The sequence below is a fragment of the Meleagris gallopavo genome, chromosome 2, assembly GCF_000146605.3.
Source record: "Meleagris gallopavo isolate NT-WF06-2002-E0010 breed Aviagen turkey brand Nicholas breeding stock chromosome 2, Turkey_5.1, whole genome shotgun sequence".
In the NCBI taxonomy this organism is placed as follows: Eukaryota; Metazoa; Chordata; class Aves; order Galliformes; family Phasianidae; genus Meleagris; species Meleagris gallopavo.
Genome location: NC_015012.2, coordinates 32,179,288 through 32,198,591, shown reverse-complemented (window position 1 = coordinate 32,198,591; position 19,304 = coordinate 32,179,288). Strand labels below are relative to the sequence as shown.

General features: G+C 49.4%; 2 protein-coding genes across 2 annotated transcripts; one reads left to right on the top strand and one right to left on the bottom strand.

Annotated features, from left to right (window-relative positions):
• Positions 1-48: 48 nt before the first annotated feature.
• POLH (DNA polymerase eta) lies at positions 49-7,923 on the top strand. The gene is made up of 7 exons (XM_003203945.4): positions 49-512; positions 3,242-3,345; positions 4,385-4,504; positions 4,743-4,866; positions 5,457-5,522; positions 6,214-6,377; positions 6,961-7,923. The coding sequence occupies exons 1-7, from the start codon at positions 276-278 to the stop codon at positions 7,808-7,810; spliced, it is 1,665 nt and encodes a 554-aa protein (XP_003203993.1). The 5' UTR covers positions 49-275; the 3' UTR covers positions 7,811-7,923.
• Positions 7,924-8,229: 306 nt separating this feature from the next.
• GTPBP2 (GTP binding protein 2) lies at positions 8,230-17,649 on the bottom strand. The gene is made up of 11 exons (XM_010706893.2): positions 17,623-17,649; positions 16,821-17,005; positions 16,401-16,509; positions 15,702-15,899; positions 15,240-15,414; positions 14,467-14,686; positions 13,955-14,090; positions 13,512-13,570; positions 12,599-12,770; positions 12,153-12,317; positions 8,230-11,744 (listed from the first exon to the last, which is right to left on the bottom strand). The coding sequence occupies exons 2-11, from the start codon at positions 16,952-16,954 to the stop codon at positions 11,547-11,549; spliced, it is 1,566 nt and encodes a 521-aa protein (XP_010705195.1). The 5' UTR covers positions 16,955-17,005; positions 17,623-17,649; the 3' UTR covers positions 8,230-11,546.
• Between the last annotated feature and the right edge of the window lie 1,655 nt (positions 17,650-19,304).

The following is a 19,304-nucleotide window of genomic DNA, read 5'->3' as shown; positions in this document are numbered from 1 at the left end:
AGGGTACGCGGGGTTCGGTCCCGATGGCCCCGCGGGGCTCCCGGTGCCGGGCCGGCGCTTAGCCGGGCGCGGCTCTGCCATCCCGCCGCGTCCCTTCCCGCTGTGCTGCTGGTGCTGCTGGTGCGGAGGGCGGCGGTGCTTCGTTCCCCCGAGAAGCACGGCGCTGGAAGTGGGAGCTGTGTGCTCCCGTAGCCTATAGCTCTTAAGCCGCTGCTTCTTTCCTCGCTGCTGGTGCGCGCTCTCAGATGTAGGCAGCGGTTTGCTGGTGCCTGCCGATGCTATCGGTCCCTTTGCTGGGCTCATCGACACCCACATTACTCCCCTTTGCATTCCCTTCTGTAGAGGAGCTGCGGCAGCGTGGCTTGCAGGAGTGGCTGGCATCACTGTCTTTCGATAACCTCAACTGCCCCGACCTGCAGCTGTCCATGGGAGCAGTCATTGTGGAGGAAATGAGGGTGGCTGTGGAGAAGGCCACCGGATTCAGGTGCTCAGCTGGGATTTCGCACAATAAAGTACGTGTGTGAGGCATCAGCCTGGCTTCTCTGAGCCAGAATGTGCCACAGCAGTGCCGCTGTGTTCTTCTAAACCTGTGAGATGGAAGATGAGTGGGGAATGCTATAGCGAGAGAATGATTTTTACTGACACAAACTCCCACTGACTTGGAGGAAGAAGGAAAACACCAGCGTGCTGGTACTGAGCTGCTTTTCCTCTTTCTGGTCAGTTGGTCTCTGCCACCTGCTAGCCATGCTCTGGGTGATGCTCAGCCAGCCACACCAGCACCTCATGCATGACAGCAGCTGCAGAAGCAAACTGACTTTGATGCTGCAGTTGTGGAGCTCAGCCTTTGCAGAAGAGGCTCGCCCGTTACAACTTTAGAGTTGCAGGCGCTGACCAAAATGAGAAAAAGATAAAGGCTAAGCAGATGCTTTGAACTTAGGGGAAATACATCTTATCTTGGACTGCTGTAGATACAACTTAAGCTTCCACCAACCAAATGCAGATACTGGAGCTAGTTCTGCACAGGCTCACCTTAAAAGCAGTAAGTGGACTCTGGCACAAGAGCACTGGTGCAGAGATTTCCAATGGGATGGATGTTCAACTTCCATATTTGCTCTCCATAACAGAATTTTCCTGCTCATCATTAAGCATCTCCCATTCTTGCGTTTTATTTTTAAGGAGAATAAGGAAATTATGATGGGCTGTCTCTGAAGAACTATGTATGTATTGTATCAAGTGCAGTGCAGAGACCACCAGGTCAGAAGCCTGCACGTGGCCATGGTGCAGAATGTGCTACTGTGCTGCCACAGCCAGCTCAGCTGTGTGTGTGTATGAGCCTTTTCTGCAGAGGCTGAAACAAGCTTTAGGGGTTCTCAGTAGACCACAGTGCATTTTGCCCAGCAGGAAACCATCCACAACTACAGCATCAAAGTCAGTTTGTTTCTGCAGCTGCTGCTGTGCATGAGGTACTCTCAGCAGTTGGCTGAGCATTGTCCAGAGCATGGCTTGCAGGCAGCAGAGACCAATTGAAGAGGCCTTCAGGAAGCCACACAGTGTGTGCTCACCAAGAGGCTTGCAAGAGGCTGAGGGCAGTGGGAGTGGGGGAAGGAAATCTGCTTGCCCTTGGATGCATGCCAGTGCAGAGGTGCTCTGAGCAAAGAAGTGTGCCAGAGTCCAGAAAGAGGAAAAGCAGCTCAGCTCACCTCAGTGCCAGCAAACTGATATTCCTCTTCCTCCAGATCACGGTGAATTTGTCAGTAAAAATCATTCAGTGAATGCACCCACTGTTCCCTAAAACTCAAGGGTGAAGGTTACCTGCTTTAAACTCTTGTTTTTCCTGTTTTAAAACCATTTTCTTCCTAATGAGTTAACTGGTTAGAGCATACCAGGAACTCAGCTGATAAACTATACAAAGTCACCAAATGAGCTATTTGGAAGGACTAGGAAGATAACAGCAAGGTTTTACTAGGAATGACTAGTGCCAAACTAATGCCATGTACCACGCTTGACAGTGGTCTGATACAGGAGAAACTTTAAGGTTTTCTGATGCACTTCTCATTAAAAGTAGAAGATGGTAACTTGGTAAGATACAACGTGAATGAGGTTATCTGTCTGCATCTACCTAAAATAAAAATACTGTAGTCTGTAATAACTGTTTAGTGAATTGCAGTCAAATTCGGATGTCTAAAGTGGGATCCTGGGGGGAGATCAGTCTGAGTTCCAGTAAGAGCCAGTGTTTTCTATGAAGCCCATAAGGAGATAACAGCTGTAGGAATTACAGTGAATGCTAAGCACGGACAGGGCTGAAGACCTGGGCTGTAAGAGTTCTGGGAGATGAGATTAGGGAGGAAAATTCTGGGCTTGGAGAAATCCAGAAACAGGCTGAAATCCTTTCTATTTGAGTGGCTTTCAGGAAAAAATAAAATACGGAGGTTTTTGACTGAGTTGCAGTAAGTCAGGAAGTAGCCTGGGGTTATTGTGAGCAATCAGCAGGATGAGTCAGTAATGGGAGCACAAATGCAGTGTGTGCTAATTAGAGAGGTGTCAGAAAGAGTAAACTCATCAGTCATTGGTTCAGCTTGCAGCAGTTTGCTTCAGGAACAACGCGGTAAAACTTGGAAGAGTCTCCAGTGAAACAAGAATATCTGGACAGCTGCAAAATGACTGGATATGAAAAGCTGAAGGAAAAGGCTCTGCCTTGTCTAGAAAAGAGCAAGGATTTGAAAAAGGCTGTTAACAAAGATGCAGCCTACTCTGTGGGAAGAAAGCTTTGTTTAGTTATGTGTGGTAAAGCAGTGAAAGATGAAATTATGGGACTTTTTAAAATCGGCCATACTTTTCAGCTGTGTATTCTTGATCCTGTGTTAGACTGGGGTGAGAGAGGAAGCAGTGTAGCAGATAGGTGAGAGAACATCCCTTTCGAGCGAGTGTTTGTATGTTTTACAATTTCCTTTTGCAGCATTATGCTGCCGTAGACCTTGCAGAGAGAATCTTAAAACAGTGACATTGAGAAAAATCAAGATAGAAACAGAAGATGAAGGAGCAAGCATAGTGAGAGCAATAGCTGGAGGAGGATTATGGAGATGCTGGGTGGTCCTGTAGTGGTGCAACCTCTGTGCTCTTCCTGGCAGCCTCTCCAAAGGCGGCCCTTAGCACTGCTAAAACAGGACGTGCTGTTGAGTTCTGGACAATAAAGTCAGCACAGTTTTTAATAACAAACTTTCCACCCTCTTCCAAATTACAGATGCTGGCAAAACTGGCCTGTGGATTAAACAAGCCCAACCGCCAGACACTGGTATCTTCACGATCTGTCCCACAGCTCTTCAGCCAGATGCCTGTCAGCAGTATGTGAGTACTGGGGAGCTGCCTGCTTTTGTGCTGCCTGGGGCTTAGGCTGAGCTGCTGTGTGGCAAGAGCACGTATTTGAAATGCTGGTGCTGCACTTCCTCAGTCTAGGCTTTTTATGAGGAAGAGAGCTCTGCTTGCCTTCGTTACTGTGGTCCTTGCTTCTGTTAGTTTTGTCCTTACTTGCATAAAGTGACCAAAGAGACCTGGGGGTAGGAAACTGTTCCTGGCTGTCTCACCAGAGAGCGGTCTAATGCTAATTGACAGCAGTCAGCAAAGGCTTTCAACATCCACAGTAACTGTTCATCGGTCTATTTAATAGAGGGAGAGGAAATCCTGCTAGGAATCTCTTACAGCTGTGCATGACAGACCATGCTTAGGAGCTGCAGACCTGCTAGTGAACAATCTGCACCCAAAGAGCCCACCGGCATCATCAGAGGCTTTTCCTGGGAAGAACTGTGCTCAGGATGACTGCTGGGATGCACAGGTGTAAGCCAGCAGCAGCCATGGGCAGGGAAGCTGTAGCTGTGTCCCAGTGTAGTGACAGAGCTGTTTTTCCAGCGTGCAGGTTTAGTTTCATTTTGAGCATCTGCACTGTGCACAAATGCTGTTGTTTGTGAGGAAGTGTTACCAGCCCTACTACTCTGCAGGAATGGATCCCTGGTCTCCAGACTTGCAGTGCTGTTCTCTGCCTTCAGTGTATCACTAGTGACGGGGAAGTGGGAGGTGGGCAAAGGTCCTGACCATATAGATAGAAAGCATGGAGTGTGCAAGGTGTTCCTAAGGGCATAGTTTAGGATTATCTTTTCAAGACGGAACTGAGAGAGTCACTGAAACTGGGTGAGCTGAGGAGCAATTCCCACTTCAACCCATATTCAGCCTTCTTCTAGCAAAAGTCATGTACCAACTGTTCCCTTCTGTCCTACCAGCTTCTGACTGCTTCTAGTTATTCTGAACTAGTGGCAGCTGCAGCAGAAAGGCTTATCATAGTCTTCCACGTGGTGTGCTATTCTCATTTTTTTTTTTTTTTCCTCTGCTGTAGCCGTAACCTGGGGGGCAAGCTTGGTGTTGCCATCACAGACATCCTGGGAGTGGAATACATCGGGCAGGTGACGCAGTTCAGTGAGATGGAGCTCCAGACTCACTTCGGAGACAAGACTGGGTAATGATGTACCACTTGCTGCATTTTGGCTAAGAAGGGAGGCAGCTCATCACTGCTGATGTCAGAGCAGGGACAGAATCCTACTGCCCGTTGTGCCTGTCACAGTTGCCTGCATGCAGGGCAGCAAATTATCCACTGGCACCTGCGGAACCTCTGCAGTGGGGTGTCCCTGTGTTTACACATTCCCATAGGGGCTACACTGGCTGCCTTTACATCATCATTCTTCTTTGGCTTTCAGGTCCTGGCTCTATGATCTGTGCAGAGGAATTGATGATGAACCTGTCAAGAACCGCCACTTGCCTCAGTCCATTGGCTGCAGCAAGAACTTCCCTGGGAAAACAGCCCTGGCTACACAGAAGGAGGTAGGAAAAGCCAACATCTTGCAAAAAGAAACTCAGCTTTCGGATTGGAGAATAAAAGAAAGAACTCTAAAAGCAGAGATTAGCTTGCAGAACTGCTGCTTTTCTGTGTCATGGTATCCTGAAACTGAAGCCAGTGATCTAGTGGCAGGGAGTAATTTGGGCTGCTAGATAAATCCCCTGTTGACAGAATTGAATTGAAAACTCATAAATAAAAAGGTCCAGCCTCATAATTTCCATTAACAAAAAGGCTTTTATGGTACCAAGCTTCCAGGGCTGGTTGCTAGAAGGAAGGCAACTAGCTGAAAGGAGGGGAGAGGCAATAAGAGAGCCAGCACTGTGGAGCCTAACTACCTTTAGGCAAGATCTGGTAGTAATGCGGTAGGATTGGATTGTTGTCCGCAGTGCTTTACCTCTGGAGTAGCCTGGGCCATTTCCTCCAGAAGCACTCCAGACTTTGGGCTTTGTGATAAAAATTTCTGTTTCAGTCTGATCCCCTTCCAGTGTTTCTCAGTGTCTGTAGCATTGCTTTGGCCTGGCAGCAGTGCTGTGAGTGTGGGCCCAGACCTGCTTGTGATTACTCTTTTATCCAGGTGCAACACTGGCTGCTGCAGCTGGCCTTGGAGCTGGAATCAAGGCTGATCAAGGACAGGAGTCAGGTAAGGAGGAGTGCAGGGACAGCATCCTTCCTTCTGTGCCTGACGGGGCCAGGCCTTCAGGAAGCCACGCAGGGTATGTTCACCAAGAGCTGCTTGCAAGAGGCTGAGGGCAGTGGGAGAAGGAAATCTGCTTGCCCTTGGATGCATGCCACTGCAGAGGTGCTCTGAGCAAAGAAGTGTGCTAGAGTCCAGTCAGAAAAGATGACTGTCCCAGAATGCTGCAAGGCCAAGGATGGTTCTTCTCTTGTGCTTTAAGATGCAGGAACTTGAAACCTGCTGCACTTTTATCCTGCCTTATTGCTGTTCTGTTGCAGCTTGCAAGCCCTTAGCTGATGGTGTGACCTTTGAGAGCAAATAGTATGATTAAATCCACAAATGGTAGACTGCAGGCAGGGGTGAAGTTAAGCTGCTAGTTTCACTGCTGCAGCAAGGCCAGAAAATGGCACACAGCTGCCTTTGAACAAAAGCGAGGACAAAATGCTTGCCAGCCTGCGTGAGGCAGTTTTGTAAGTCCTTGCATCCTGTATCACATCCCTTGGAGATCAGGCCAGACAGAACAAGCTGCCATCTGTCACATAGCATCGAGAGGTGGCTGGGTTGGATAGCGCTCTAGGCAGAGACCTTCTCTGCCGCCATTCCGGCTCTTCCCTGTAGATGTCGCCTGCGGCACAGCTATGTCTTCTCTCTGCAGAACCACAGAGTGGCCAAGCAGCTGATGGTGGTCATCCGCATGCAGGGAGACACTAGGCTGTCACGCTTTTGTGCTGTCACCCGCTACGATGCCCAGAAGATCTTCAGTGATGCCTTTGCCCTCATCCAAAACTGCAATATGGCTGGGACTCACCAGGCGGCCTGGTGAGTATGGGAGGAAGTGGTTCACATCCTTGCTAGGACCTGACTGATGTGAATGACGGTTGTGCTGACCAGCAGGAAAAGGACAAAGGTGCTTTTTGGGACGAGGCCATTGGGACAGGCAGAAAAACTGCGGTGCACAGCTGCTGTATTTAACATAACTTCCTCCCTCCTGCTCTGTAGTAGATGCTAGAGTGTACTTTTAAGACAAGGCTGCTGCTGAGGCCCTCTCTTTGACTAGAAGTCACAGTAGCTCCAGGCTGTGGTGGACTGAAAGTCTAGACTGGCAGCTGGCTGTCCCTGCTCTGGTAGCTGTTTTCTGGGGGAGGAAGTGTTGTTTTGGGATGAGACTTTCTGCTGTGCCCAACCTAGCCTGCAGTATCTGAGAGACTGTGTTCTGGAGATAGCATAACAAACGGTTACAGGAAACATCCCTCCCACCACTTGTCAGATACCCAGACTAAGTGCTTTCACAAGTTTCCTTCTCTCTTGCCTGTGAGCATTTAATGCTGCTTAAAGTCTTACCTCAGGAAACTACTTGCTTCCCAGAATGGTGTCCGAGTTGACATTGGTCTGTCCTTTGCAGGTCTCCACCACTCATATCAGTGCACCTCGCAGCTAGCAAGTTCTCTGCTCCCACATTCCTCTCCGCAGGCATTGCCTCCTTCCTGACTAGTGACACTTCACCTGATGGCACTGCTGCTGGCAGCACAGAGGCCACATCTTCCACGAGACCTAGGGTCAAATTTTTCAGGAGCCCAAGCAAAGAGCATAGACAGAAGCCAGCTAATGCTATTGAGTCGTTCTTCCAAAAGGTGACAGAAAGGCAGCAGTCACAGGCAATACTAACCAGCCTGCCAGCTGCTACCCATGCTCAGTCACCTGCACCCAGCTCCCTGGAGCACCCAGAGGGAGATGGTGCAGGACTTGCCTCTGAGCAGCGTGAGCTGGAGGCCTCTGTGAAGCAGAGTTCCAGAGATGGAAGCCGTGCTTTTCCTTACAAGAGGCCGCCCTGTGAGGAGCTGCTGTCTGATGCTGCACAAACACCCTCAACTCCACCCAGCTCCAGGATCCTTCTGAAGTCAGAGCCAGCTCTGGAGGAAAATGAGCAGAATTTGCCATCCTCTGAGAAAGCCCTGCTCCCTCATGTCTCACCAGGGGACCAGCAGTGCTGTGAGAAGTGTGGCCAATATGTGCTGGCCTGGGAGCTCCCAGAGCACATGGACTACCACTTTGCTGTGGAGCTGCAACGCTCCTTCCAGGAGTCCAGCTCCCCACCAGCTCTAGCAGAGGTTCCCAACCCCAAGGCTGCAGCTTCTGGGTCTCCTGCCAAGGTGAGAAACAGGCCCAAGACTCCAACAGGACCTAATGCAAAACGACCTCGGGAAAGCGTGACAAGGACTTTAGATTTTTTCTTTAAGCGCTTATCTCCTTAACGCACAGTCATGCTGGAAGTTCTTAGAGAATCAGTGTTTTTAAAAACAAAATCTTTTATACTGCTTTTCAGGTTTTAGTCCAGAGAAATATAATAAATTATCTCCAACTCTAAGAGGAATTAGAACTGATGAGTAGTGTGTGGTGCTGGATGTACCCAAATTTGTGAATTGCACACATAGTATGGTGGTGACTACCATGCCTGTGCATGCTTGATGCTACCAGAAGCTGCATCACTCATCTACCTTCTGCCATGGGTATTTATTGAGTCTCACTGCTTTGTAAGTAATTGTTTTTCCTGTGATGAGAATGCTTTTCCAGTGCTGTAAAAGCAGGTAGTGAGAATACTGGCATATCTGGGAAGGATCCAGCCAACTCTAGGTTTGAACCCCTGTTCACTCACTTAGAACCCTTCATCTCATGATAGCCTCTACTGGCTGCGCTTGCAGGCCTTGCACTTCCACATTTATTCACAGTAGCTTATTCCTATGGTCAAGTTTCCCATTCCTTCCTCCCAGAAGGGGAACTGCTTTTTTTTTTCCCCCCCCCCATAGATTATTTCTTCCACCTAAGTGGTTTCTTTATGTATGGTTTGGCAACTGTATTGCTGCCTAGTATGCAGTGCTCATCACCAGCTATAGAATGCACAAGAAACACTGCTAACATCAACTAACCCCAGTGGCTACGGAGCTGACAAAGCAGACTACTATACAGCAAAACAGTGGGCACTGACAGGAGACCCTCCATCGGGGCTGGAGATGGGCTCATCTCCATGCTGCAGTGCCTGGAGCCCCTGAGTCGCTTTCAGAAGCCAGGCTGCTGCTGCTGGAGCCCAGCTCCAGAGCAGTGGGAGGGAGCATACCACGTCAAAGCAGTGCATGGCGGGGCCAGGAAACACTCCGCATACTCTGCAGAGGGTTTCATCAGCTGCGGTCTTTCTCTCCCAGAGCAGAGGGGAGAGTCTGTCAGGCAGCAGAGAATGATGCAAAGTACAGCCATAGTTGCATGTGCTGTTTCCCTTTTGTTTCTGAGCAGCACCATCCTATTTCCAGCTGTGAGCTGCTCTCCTTCCATCAGCCAACATTCTCCCGTGCTGGGAAGCTGCCACACTGCTGTCAGTGGCTGTCTAGTGTATATAGCATGACAGTTGCAAGATGTTGAGAAGCACAACGCAAAGCTGGTGTTGCAGCAAGCTCTGCTGGCAGCGAGCAGAGGAAGGAATTACAGAGTCCCTCCCATTAATTAAAGCCCTCACCTTGCAAAGTGACAAGTTTCCTGAAGTCCTCAGAGAAAGAGAAATAGCAACCAGTCTGGCAGGGTTGCCTCACAGTCCTCTGACAGCAGCACACCTCATTTCCTAAGTGTCTGGCAAGACCGGCCTTAGCAGGCGCTGCTGCTGGTCACAAAAACAAGATGAGAACTCGCAGCCACTCAGTGACACACATCACTCCCATGGGGAAGCCCTTCTGCCTCTTGTCCCAAGGGAACAACGTGTTCTCGGGGAGATATCACAGCAGCTGCAAACCCCTTGATAAGGTTGGAGCTATTTTAAAAGCAAGTCACCAGTTAGGTCTGTGCCCTACAATGCATCCCTTTAGTTAGGCTCTGGAGCAACTTGTGACAGCGAGGAAGCCCCAGCCACAGGCAGTCCCGCCCCCAGCAGCCAGAAGAGCTGTGCTCAGAGTGACATAGCTGCCTGTCACCGCACGCTTGCTCAGATAAGTTGGGAGAGCAAGGCTGTAAACAGCAGCATGCACACATTCCTTCCACGCCCTAGGATGGTATTTATAGGACTGAGTGCAGGATGCAGGGTGAAGGGCAGCTATGACCCAGCTCAAGGGCAGCAGAGCAAAAGCCTAGCTCCACCCTCACTCACTATACAACTCGGCCAGCAACCTCCATAAAACATCTTTATTCTGTACATTTATTTATAGACACTCAGGGAACAGGGACAAGCCCCAGCATTAGAAAATGTCAAGACAACAAAACACCAATTATGAAGAGCATGGCACCAAGAACAGTCATGCCACAGCTGGTAGGGACAAGATGGGACCAGCCATCAGCTATCTATCTCAGAGAGGTTTAGAGAAGCCGATGCCTGCTTTGGTGTGGAAGACACTAGGGCTGCTGCAAACAGCTGGCATCATGTTCCCCACACCCCAGGGCAGCTTTCTTAGTGAGCCACGAGCACCAAAGGGTAGAGCCTGCTGGCAGCCACTGCCAGCGACCCTGGCCCAGCAACTGCGTTCTCCCTGCTGAGCTGACTTACAGCTGGGTCAGTGCTCCTCCCACTGGGCAGGCAGTGCCTGCTTCTGCCATTATTGAGCTGCTTCTTGAGTCCCTTCAGGTACATCACCATTTCACCAGCCTCCCCCAGCCCCAACATGCACTCTGCAGTGCTGGCATCTTTTGTCTCCCCAGGTACTATGCTGTCCACAGATCAGCAGCATGGGCCACCCAGCCCATGGCAAGCTATGTGCCATGTGACAAGGTCGGCTGAAGGACTATTGCTCACGACTGACTCTTCTGGTCTGACAGTCAGTGAGAAAACCAGAAGTCCATGTACAGTTCTACAGACCCTGCCTATGGGCTGAGGGGCCTGGAAGAGCTGTTACACACAGCAGCCACACAACAGCATGTGGGAAATGAGAATGCTTCCTCGTGCAGAGTCCTTGCCGGCAACAATGGCCTTCCACTCACAACACACCCCAGTGGCAGGGGAAAGAAAAAAAGTCTTCCTTGAGAAGAAAAATAAAGTCACGCCACTTTCCAATCACATCTAAACAACAGAAGTCACCTTGTTTTGTGTAATGTGGCCTATCCTCACATTAAGGCAAGCATGGGCTGGGCCTTGGAGCTGCCAAACCAGGGAGCTCACTGCAAGCCACTGCTGCCAGCATGTAGACTTCACCTGTAGCTGAACAGCCATTAAACAATCTGCCCATGCCAGCACAGGCCCAGGTCTCACTCTGCTCCACAAAACAGCTCCTGCTCTGCTGCTGCAAGGAGCTGTTTGCAAGTGCTAACTCTGCCTTCGTGCTGTAATGCCAGGAGGCTGTGCCATACTGAGCAGCCACAGCTTCCTAAAAGTCACATGAAGGAGTGTGTACATGCACACGGGGAACAGGACAGGATGCTTGTCCAATAGTTAAGACACTTAGACTGGAGTAATGCAAAACCAACATACAAATGGACACACAGCAGATTAAAGCCAACCAAGATTAAAATGTTAAAAAGTGTCCTGAACGCATTTTGATAGGTTCAACCAAGATCTTGCTGCAGGCAGCAGGGCATCTCCCATCTCCTGCCTGGAGGGATGTGCTGAGGACTGCATCAACCCAGTGCTCAAACAGCTGGAATGGAACCAGATCTTGTGTCACAGGTGGAAAAACATCCCTTCACTACCTGTCTCCAAGGCATCTGCTCCTCTCAAACAGTAATTTTCTAACAGTGAACAAAGCCAGAACTTGCCTGCCCAGACCAGTGGTTGCCTCCAATCTATTCTGAAGGAAGGCAGGATAACAAAAGCAGTGGGCAATGTGGAGAATGTGCTTATCTTGCCTCATGTACTGCACTAAATGTGAGAAACCCTCAGAGACTCCATCTCACAGTACGGAGGAGAGACACCCCTGCTAGAATGGGACAGCAGCAGCTCCAGGCGTCACTCAGAGACCCACGGGAGTTTTCATCCTTCTCCCTGGTTGCTGGTGAGCAGACATCTCTCTGACCTAGTGGTAGTCAGAAGCTCAGCTGTCCAGGCCCTAGAGATTCCTCCAGGCCATTTTCTTTGGTGGTGATGGCTTGGAGGTCAGTGACATGCCCAATGCCTTTGGTGACTCCTTCACGGAAAAGCAGCTTGGCTCCAATCTTCAAGTATTCAGGATGCTTGATGAATCTGAAACAGACAACAGCCTTCTCTCCTGTCCGCAGCTTATCCTGAAGAGAAAAAAGGGACAGCTTAGACCTGTCTGTCCCACTGATGCATACAAGAGAAGTGCATGTGGATGCTAAGATGATGAAGCAAGTGAGCAGGTTGGCTCCTTCAGACCCTGTGGCTCAAGTCCTTCCCATTATTGTTTGCACGGGGGGAGACAAGAGAACACAAGCTCTGGGGAATGGAAAACTCATCCCCCTTCAGAGTCTTGCTGTAGTCTGTGGTACTGCTTGTTTTGTGAGGAGGAAATATCAACCAAATGGGAAGGATAAAGGAGTGCAGTGTGCTCTTAGGAAGGAAGACAGGTATTTAAGATACCAGTAGCCCACAGCCTTAGAAGAGGGCATGGTGGAGTACCAGCAGGTCCCACACTAAGTTCCATCTTCCTCCCTTATCCGTCCACAACTTACCTTTCCATGGATCTTCTCCACAACAGCTGTCTGTCGCACGTTCCCCACATGTACCGTCACCTGAAATCCCTTCCGGAAAGTTGTCGCATGGAACAGCAGCACAATCTCGGCTTCGAACACTGAGCAGATGGTGGGGTTCATTTCTGGGCTCACCATGACCATGCCCTGCACAATAACCAAAAGCTCAGACTAGTTAAGGCCAATCCTCCTGTTTCTGAACAGCACCCAAAACCACAAACATGTCTCCACTCTGGAACTTGGACTTGCACCCCACTCTCAGTCCAGTACTCATCACACTTCACAGCCTGGCAACCTCCTCCTTCCCTTTCAACAAGCTTTCTGTAAATATTTCTACTTCACTCCCACTCTACCAATGGGAGATCCACAGGGAAGCTTCCAGTCCCACTCACTGGACCAGCAAAGAAGCTGGCAACAGCAGGACTCACCTTCCGCAGCAGGGAGCGGTCGAAAGGTCCGAGGGCCAGTGTGGCTGCCTGGCCAGCCCGCAGCACGCGGCAGGCTGAGCGGTTGCGCTGGATGCTGCACACCTTCAGCCGGAGGAACTTCCCATCATCAGTGGGACCAACCACCAGGTTCTCCCCTTCTCGGCAGATCCCACTGCCCAAGGCACAACAGCAGGACAGAGCTCATCAGGAGACAAGGAGGAATTTGCACTCTCCAAGATCAGCCTACACAGACTCTCTAGGGCCAAGGAGGTGAGTGTCTTTGGATTCTTACCTAAGTACGTGACCAACTAATGGGAATGCAACACTGCCAGGAATAGGGATTCTATACAGTAGGAGCAAAAGCCATACTATCACTCCTCAAACACCAAGAATCCCTTGGACAGGGGCCACTCCCTCCCACTGCTCTGCCACACTGCATCATTTCTGCTGGTGAGACTGCAGTTGCCACTTGCGTGAATGTAGCCAAGCTGTGCTCACTGTTCCTGGAAGCTGAATGACAGCTGCTTTCTTCACAGGGTGGCATGCAGTTAACTTGCTGGGAGCAGAGGACTTACCATCTACATCATCCTGCTTGAGGAAGAAGGAATGCAACATCTTAGCATCCTGGCTTACTTCTGCTGACTCTGTTCTCAGCATGCTTTCATCTACCAGCACACTACAGGTCACATTCCTATCTAGCAATTTTAGAGCAGATTCCTTGCCTGCCGCTGCACGAGCAATGATCTGCTCATGACACTTCATAGCATTCTGTGGTCCTCCATCCTCCCTTGGCTCAGTTATCTGGTATGTGTAGGGATAAAGCTTGCACTGCTTCCATCTGCAGCAGGTAACTCTAACCTTGTGGGAACTCCAGCAACCATTCACAATCACACCTGTCTGTCTGTTCCCTTACCTTGACAGAGTTCCTCCCACAACAGTTCCCACTTCTGGCACAGTATAAATTTCATCAACCTACAAGAAGGCAACAAGAACAAGCTGCTCAGACATCCATGAGAAAGCACTCCAGAGTGAGAACAAGCTGCTCACTGATACAGAATCAGACACCATCTGTGAGCTTTCATTAGCTCCCACAACATTCCTTTCAGAGGAACCTTTGCCTTTTAAGTGGCAACTAGAGAAACAACATCCTCACTGAAATGGGCATCCCTTGGTTAGGATGCAACCCAGCCTAGCAAGCCTTGTTCAAGAAACGAGTTCTTTCTTTACTCAAACATCTCCCAGTAATCCAGTAGTTCACCTTGTCTCTGCCCGTTCTATCTAGAATCCACAGATGTTTGTCACACATCACAGCAACGCGTGCACTAAGAGAACTGGAGCCAAGCTACCCTTCCATACCTGAAACTCTGTGAGTTGTTGCATTAGCTCCTCCTGCTCTTTACTGTTGGTCAGTGGAGGAAGGATGTTGAGAAAGACCTTCACGAGATCCAGGTTCTCCCCAGAAACATTGGACAGTGTGAAGATTGGGGTGATGCTGTCAGACACAAATAAACGGGAGTAAGCAGAATGTCAGACTGCAACTACAGAAGGTGGCTGAGATTCTGAATCTACCAAGTCCAGAGACTACAATGATAAATGGTCAGAGTAGGAGGGCACAAGGGGTTGGCACAACTCTGCCTCAGTGGCTGGTTGAGGCTCTGATCCCCCCTCCAACTCACAGTTCTGTTTTGGAGAAGCACAGCCTTTGGCATCTTCCACCCCCACAGCCCAGAAAAAAGGCCTGGGAGGTGAAAATGCAGAGGTTAGGAAACCTGCTGAGTGGTTGCCTCCCTTGTAATCACCCTTTCCCAGCTCCACACAGCAGCCCAGTCTGAACTGCCTGCTCCCAGCAGAAAAGAATGCTTCCTTACTTGGGAGACTGTGCAAACTGCTGTGCTGCTGTAACAGCATCATCATCTGAGGTGACAAGCAATGGAAGCTTGTTGCAGCCTGGCTGCTTCAGAATTCGTTCCAGCTGCTTCACTGTCCGTTCCACAGTGGCTTTTGAACACAAGTCAACTTTGCTGATGACAATGAAGAAGGGGACCTTGAGGGCCATGGCCAAGCCCAAGTGCTCTCGTGTCGTGCCCGCTGCAGGAGATAAGTTAGAGTGTAGTTGCTGTTTATTTTTGTAAAGCTACATCTCCTGACCTTGCCTTGAGCCCACCCTAGAAATTTCATCCCAACTGTTAGTTCATCAAGCAATGAAAAAGCAAAATTGTTCTTTTAAACAAAAAAAACAAGAGCATCCCAGAAAAATAAAACCCAGAATTATTGTAACTGATCTCCTTACTTCAGAAGGATGCAGTAATTTTCCTTCTTAACAACCACAAAAGTGTCACAGAAAAATATGGAACAACTCTAGCTGCCTTTTCACAAGATTGTAGGATTCAGCACCTCTAAGAATACTTTTTTTTTCCCCCCGATAAACGCAGTCTTAAATTTCAAACAAAGCCTCTGTCCAGAGCACTGTTTAGCACAGTCTACAGCTAGTAACCCAGCCCTGCTTCCTCCCAAGCACTCAGAGGTGCTGGCCTACAAGAAACCAGAAGGGACTTCTAGACTAATATTTTCTTCCAACAACTTGCTCCCCCATTTCTCTTCATATTTTACTCTCAGCCTGTGCAGGCAGTGTAACACTCACCAATGCCAGTGTTGGCACTAACTACCAGCATAGCAAAATCTGGGCAGTAGCTGGTGAGGCCAAAGATGGTTGTTTTCAGATACTTGTGGTGGCCAGCCAAGTCGATGAAGGTGATCATCTTGGAGGAACTCTCACAGATCTCTTCTGCCGTTCGGGAGTCACTGTAATTTACCACCTGAGGAACACGAGGACTTGGTGAGAAAAGGAGCCCCAGCAAGCAAGTGAAGGAAGAGCCAGCTCTTAGCGGTCCTTTTTGACATAAAAAATTAGCAGAGATCATAGATGTAAGAAATCATGTCTGTTGCAAATGGACATAAGCAGTGATCAGGTTTGGGTAAGGGGACGCAGAGCTGTACTGCCACTCTTCCATCATATTTCCCTCAGCACTGTAGCAGGAGGGTAATCCTGTTCTTCTCCACCCTCCCAGTCACCTCCATCTGTGTTCAGCAGCCCTCTCCTCACCTCCCCTTTGCTGTTGAAACCGAGAATCTCAAAACTGATGCTTGATGTTCTTCCTGACTGGATTTCATGGAGATGTCGGAAGAGGTTGAGACGTGCTCGACCCCGGCCGTTGTCCAGCTCTCCTTGCGTTAGGACACCCAACAGAGTTGACTTCCCTGAGTCCACATTCCCCAGCACAGCTACTCGCAGGTCTAAGAACTATGGGAAAAAGAGCAAATAAATATGCTGCTCCGTTGGGTCTGTATGAACACCACATACCAGCAGAGATGTGCCCCAGAGTTTCCTTCCACAACAGACACCGCAGCGTACTTTTGTTCAGATTCTGCTCTTGCTCATGGCAAATCATAATCTGGGAGTTATGATATACTTTATTGTGTTGTGATATGACACATCAGCAGGAAGTCTAAATTCTTCCTTGTTTGCACACTGGGTTGCATCACAACTGTTGCTGCAGAAGTGAAACAGGTTCTCATCTCTGATCAAGGAAATCTCTCCTACTGGTATGTGCCACAACCACAGTCTTGGAGATAAGAAGCGTTGTCCTCAAAGCTTCCCTCTGGCAGCTCTTTAAAGCATCTGCTATGGGCCAATCTAGAGCAGACTGCCTTTAGGGCTTGGACTCCCAACCCAAAAGTAAGTTTCTTGTATGAGGGTTGCAAATCTCTGGCAAGAGAGGAGAGCCAGGTCACAGGTTCCTACCTGCTGGTTGTCAGGCACCTTTCGGACGAGCACCTCCGTTATCTTCCTTGGAACGTCACTGTCATAATCCACCTCCCTCTCTCGCAGCACCGTAATGTCAGCTCCAACCCTGCCACAGACACAGAAGGGAAGAGTGAGACACACATGCTCACACTCAGCAGCCCTTGCACATATAGAATCAGACCTGACAAAGTGAATGGGACAAAAGCTAGGTATAGCAGGACAGCAGCCTCAGGCTTGAGGCCAGAAGTCCTCTAGCTCCATTCTTACGTCTAGACCTTCATGATAAGAAAATTTCAGTCATACACAAGCACCATGGAGTGGTGCCACCAGCTACTCTGGGAACTCCTGGACCCAAGTCTCTCTTGTACCACAGGCTGTTTAAGCCTACAGGTCCCTCAGACAAAAGTGAACACGTACTTCTCTGCCATACGACGCAGGGTCTTGAGTGAGGCACGCATCTCCTCTTCTGAGAGGCCCACCAGCAGCCCATTGTCCTCCACACCAATCTGGTAGACAGCCTCACCGCGGCCTTCCTGTAGTCGCCACTTCATCTGTGTCACCAGGTGCTCAAAGCGGTATTGCGAGGGATTCACCAGCTTTAGCTGTTTAACGGGGGGGGGAGTTACAGTCGCAGCCTGGAAGTAACCCCAGTGCCCAAACCAGTAGCTCTCTAAATCAACGCAGTGAAGCAATGCCCCCTGCTCTGACCCACCTCTGGAAAACACACTCTATGTTAGTATCTAAACAGAAATCATGGGATAGGTGAGAGTGTTTCACAGGGATGCGTGCATATGGGAGCAGAAGATTTCAACTTCCCAAAGGAATCTGCACTCTGCCTGCTGTGGAGGTAAAAGACAGCACCATGGCACCTATTTATGATAAATGAGCCAAGTAAGCGTGAATGGCAGAATAGCCACAAACTGAGTGATAAATGATTAGATTATCGGGGACACCTACAGCTGTCAATGTGAAGATTTCCAGAAAACCAGTGGGTCCTGTCTCCTAAAACAGATTCCTAAAATGAGTGATGAGCTCAAACTCTTCCAGCTAGCATACTGGGTATCTCTAGGCACTCAGAAGATGACTGATTGTTTCTTCCTTAGTACAGTGTCTGTTCTTCTGTCCCCATGGGCATGTTCCCCGTACACTGTCTTTCCTGAAGTTATTTGCTGTGAGACAACTCTGGGAAGAAACCCTCCTACACCCACAAAAGACTCACCTTGTACTCGATGTTACCATCTTCCGCCTGGTCAGAGAACAAAACAAAACAAAACAAAACAGAAGGGTTAGATGCTGTGCCAGCAGGGACTTCTATAGGCATCAGCTGAAAAGATACTTCACAGCTTGTATTGTCAGTTTCAGAGAGGGAAAACTGCAGAAATATATCGTATTAGGCTACAGCCCATTCTGCTGCTCATTCCTACACTCAACTAGAACTTACTTTAGGCTTCTTTTTGCTGTTTGCATCACATATTATAAAAAACAAGGGATAAAACTAGAATATGACACAGGGGAGTAGTGCTGCCTTTTTTTTTTTTTCTTTTTTTTAAATTGTCTGCAGAAAAAAGGGCCAGTCACACAGAGTTCCAGTTTCAAAAAAAGCCACATCCCACAATGCAAACCACACCATCCCATTCCCACTATATCCAGCAGCTTCTGCCCACCCGGCGCGCACAGGAAGAAGGGAATGGGAATAAAAGTCACTGTTTCTTCTCCCATGCATTGATACCCCTTTCCCTCCCCCAGTTATTTTTCCATTGACTCCTTCCCATATCCTTACATATCTACCCCGCAAGACAGAAGGACCACAGACATAAGAATGCAAATCATGGACTCCTTTGCAATATAGCAAACTGGTGACTGGGCTGGAGAACCAGACGTGATCAAGACTATAAGTGCACAATGTTCTCTGAAGAATTTCCCTAAGAAGGGCTGAGGACAGACCGAGCTGCAAACCAGAAAGGCCCATAAAGTCATCAATCACAACAGGCTCTAACTTCCAAAGAGAACATCTAGTCAAAACTGAAGTAACTTCTGCACCCATTTGGTCTAAGGGCCACTGAGAAAGGACGGGAGCCTGCAAGAAGCCATGTACTCAGGCAGAGTAAGCTGAGCTGCCAACTCCAAGCACTTGCTTTTCCTCTGGACACCAATTTGCATGTCAAGAGAGGCAACAGCCCTCTCCCTGCCTTCTAGCTGAGCTTCTAACCACAGCGGAGCTTACGGTGGCAGAAGGCCAACAGAGGGAAGTTCCAAGCTGCCAGCTCGGCACTCGGGCAGCGGAGCTATGCAGTGAGGGAAGGGTACGTGCAGGAGGTTTTATTCTTTTGCCATTTAAGAAAAACATCGCGTTCACATTCTGTGCTGTCCTCTAAACAAGGGAGTAGGTCTCTTCTGAAGCAGCTGAGCCTAGAAAAAAGCAACACCAAGGCTGTGTGGAGTACATGCTCTACGGGGCGGCCAAGGACAGGAAGCCGTGCTGAAACCACAGGGGCTGTGCAGCCTCCAGCTGAAGAGAACCAAAACTGAACTGCAGCTGCAGGGGAACTCGGACAGGGTCTCACACAGCTGAGCTCTATGTTCCCTCCTCGACAGGAGCCACAGCCCGGTGAGGGGGCTGCCCCTTCCCAGCACAGACTCGGATAACTTACTGAGAGCTTGCCCAGCAGGGCCGAGCAATCTTCTCAGTGTAATAATGCTCTCCATCCACAGCAGCAGTTTCCTCAGAGCCGTGCCAACCATCTGAACTAACCCACACACCCTTCAAGTAACACCGTCAGTTTTTCCTGCTGCAGGAGACAAATACCAAAAACGAGAACGCTCCCTCAACAAACGCCAGCACCCGCCGCATCACCGCGACGGAAAACATCGGCTCACGGAGCCGGGCGGGCCGTCACCAGG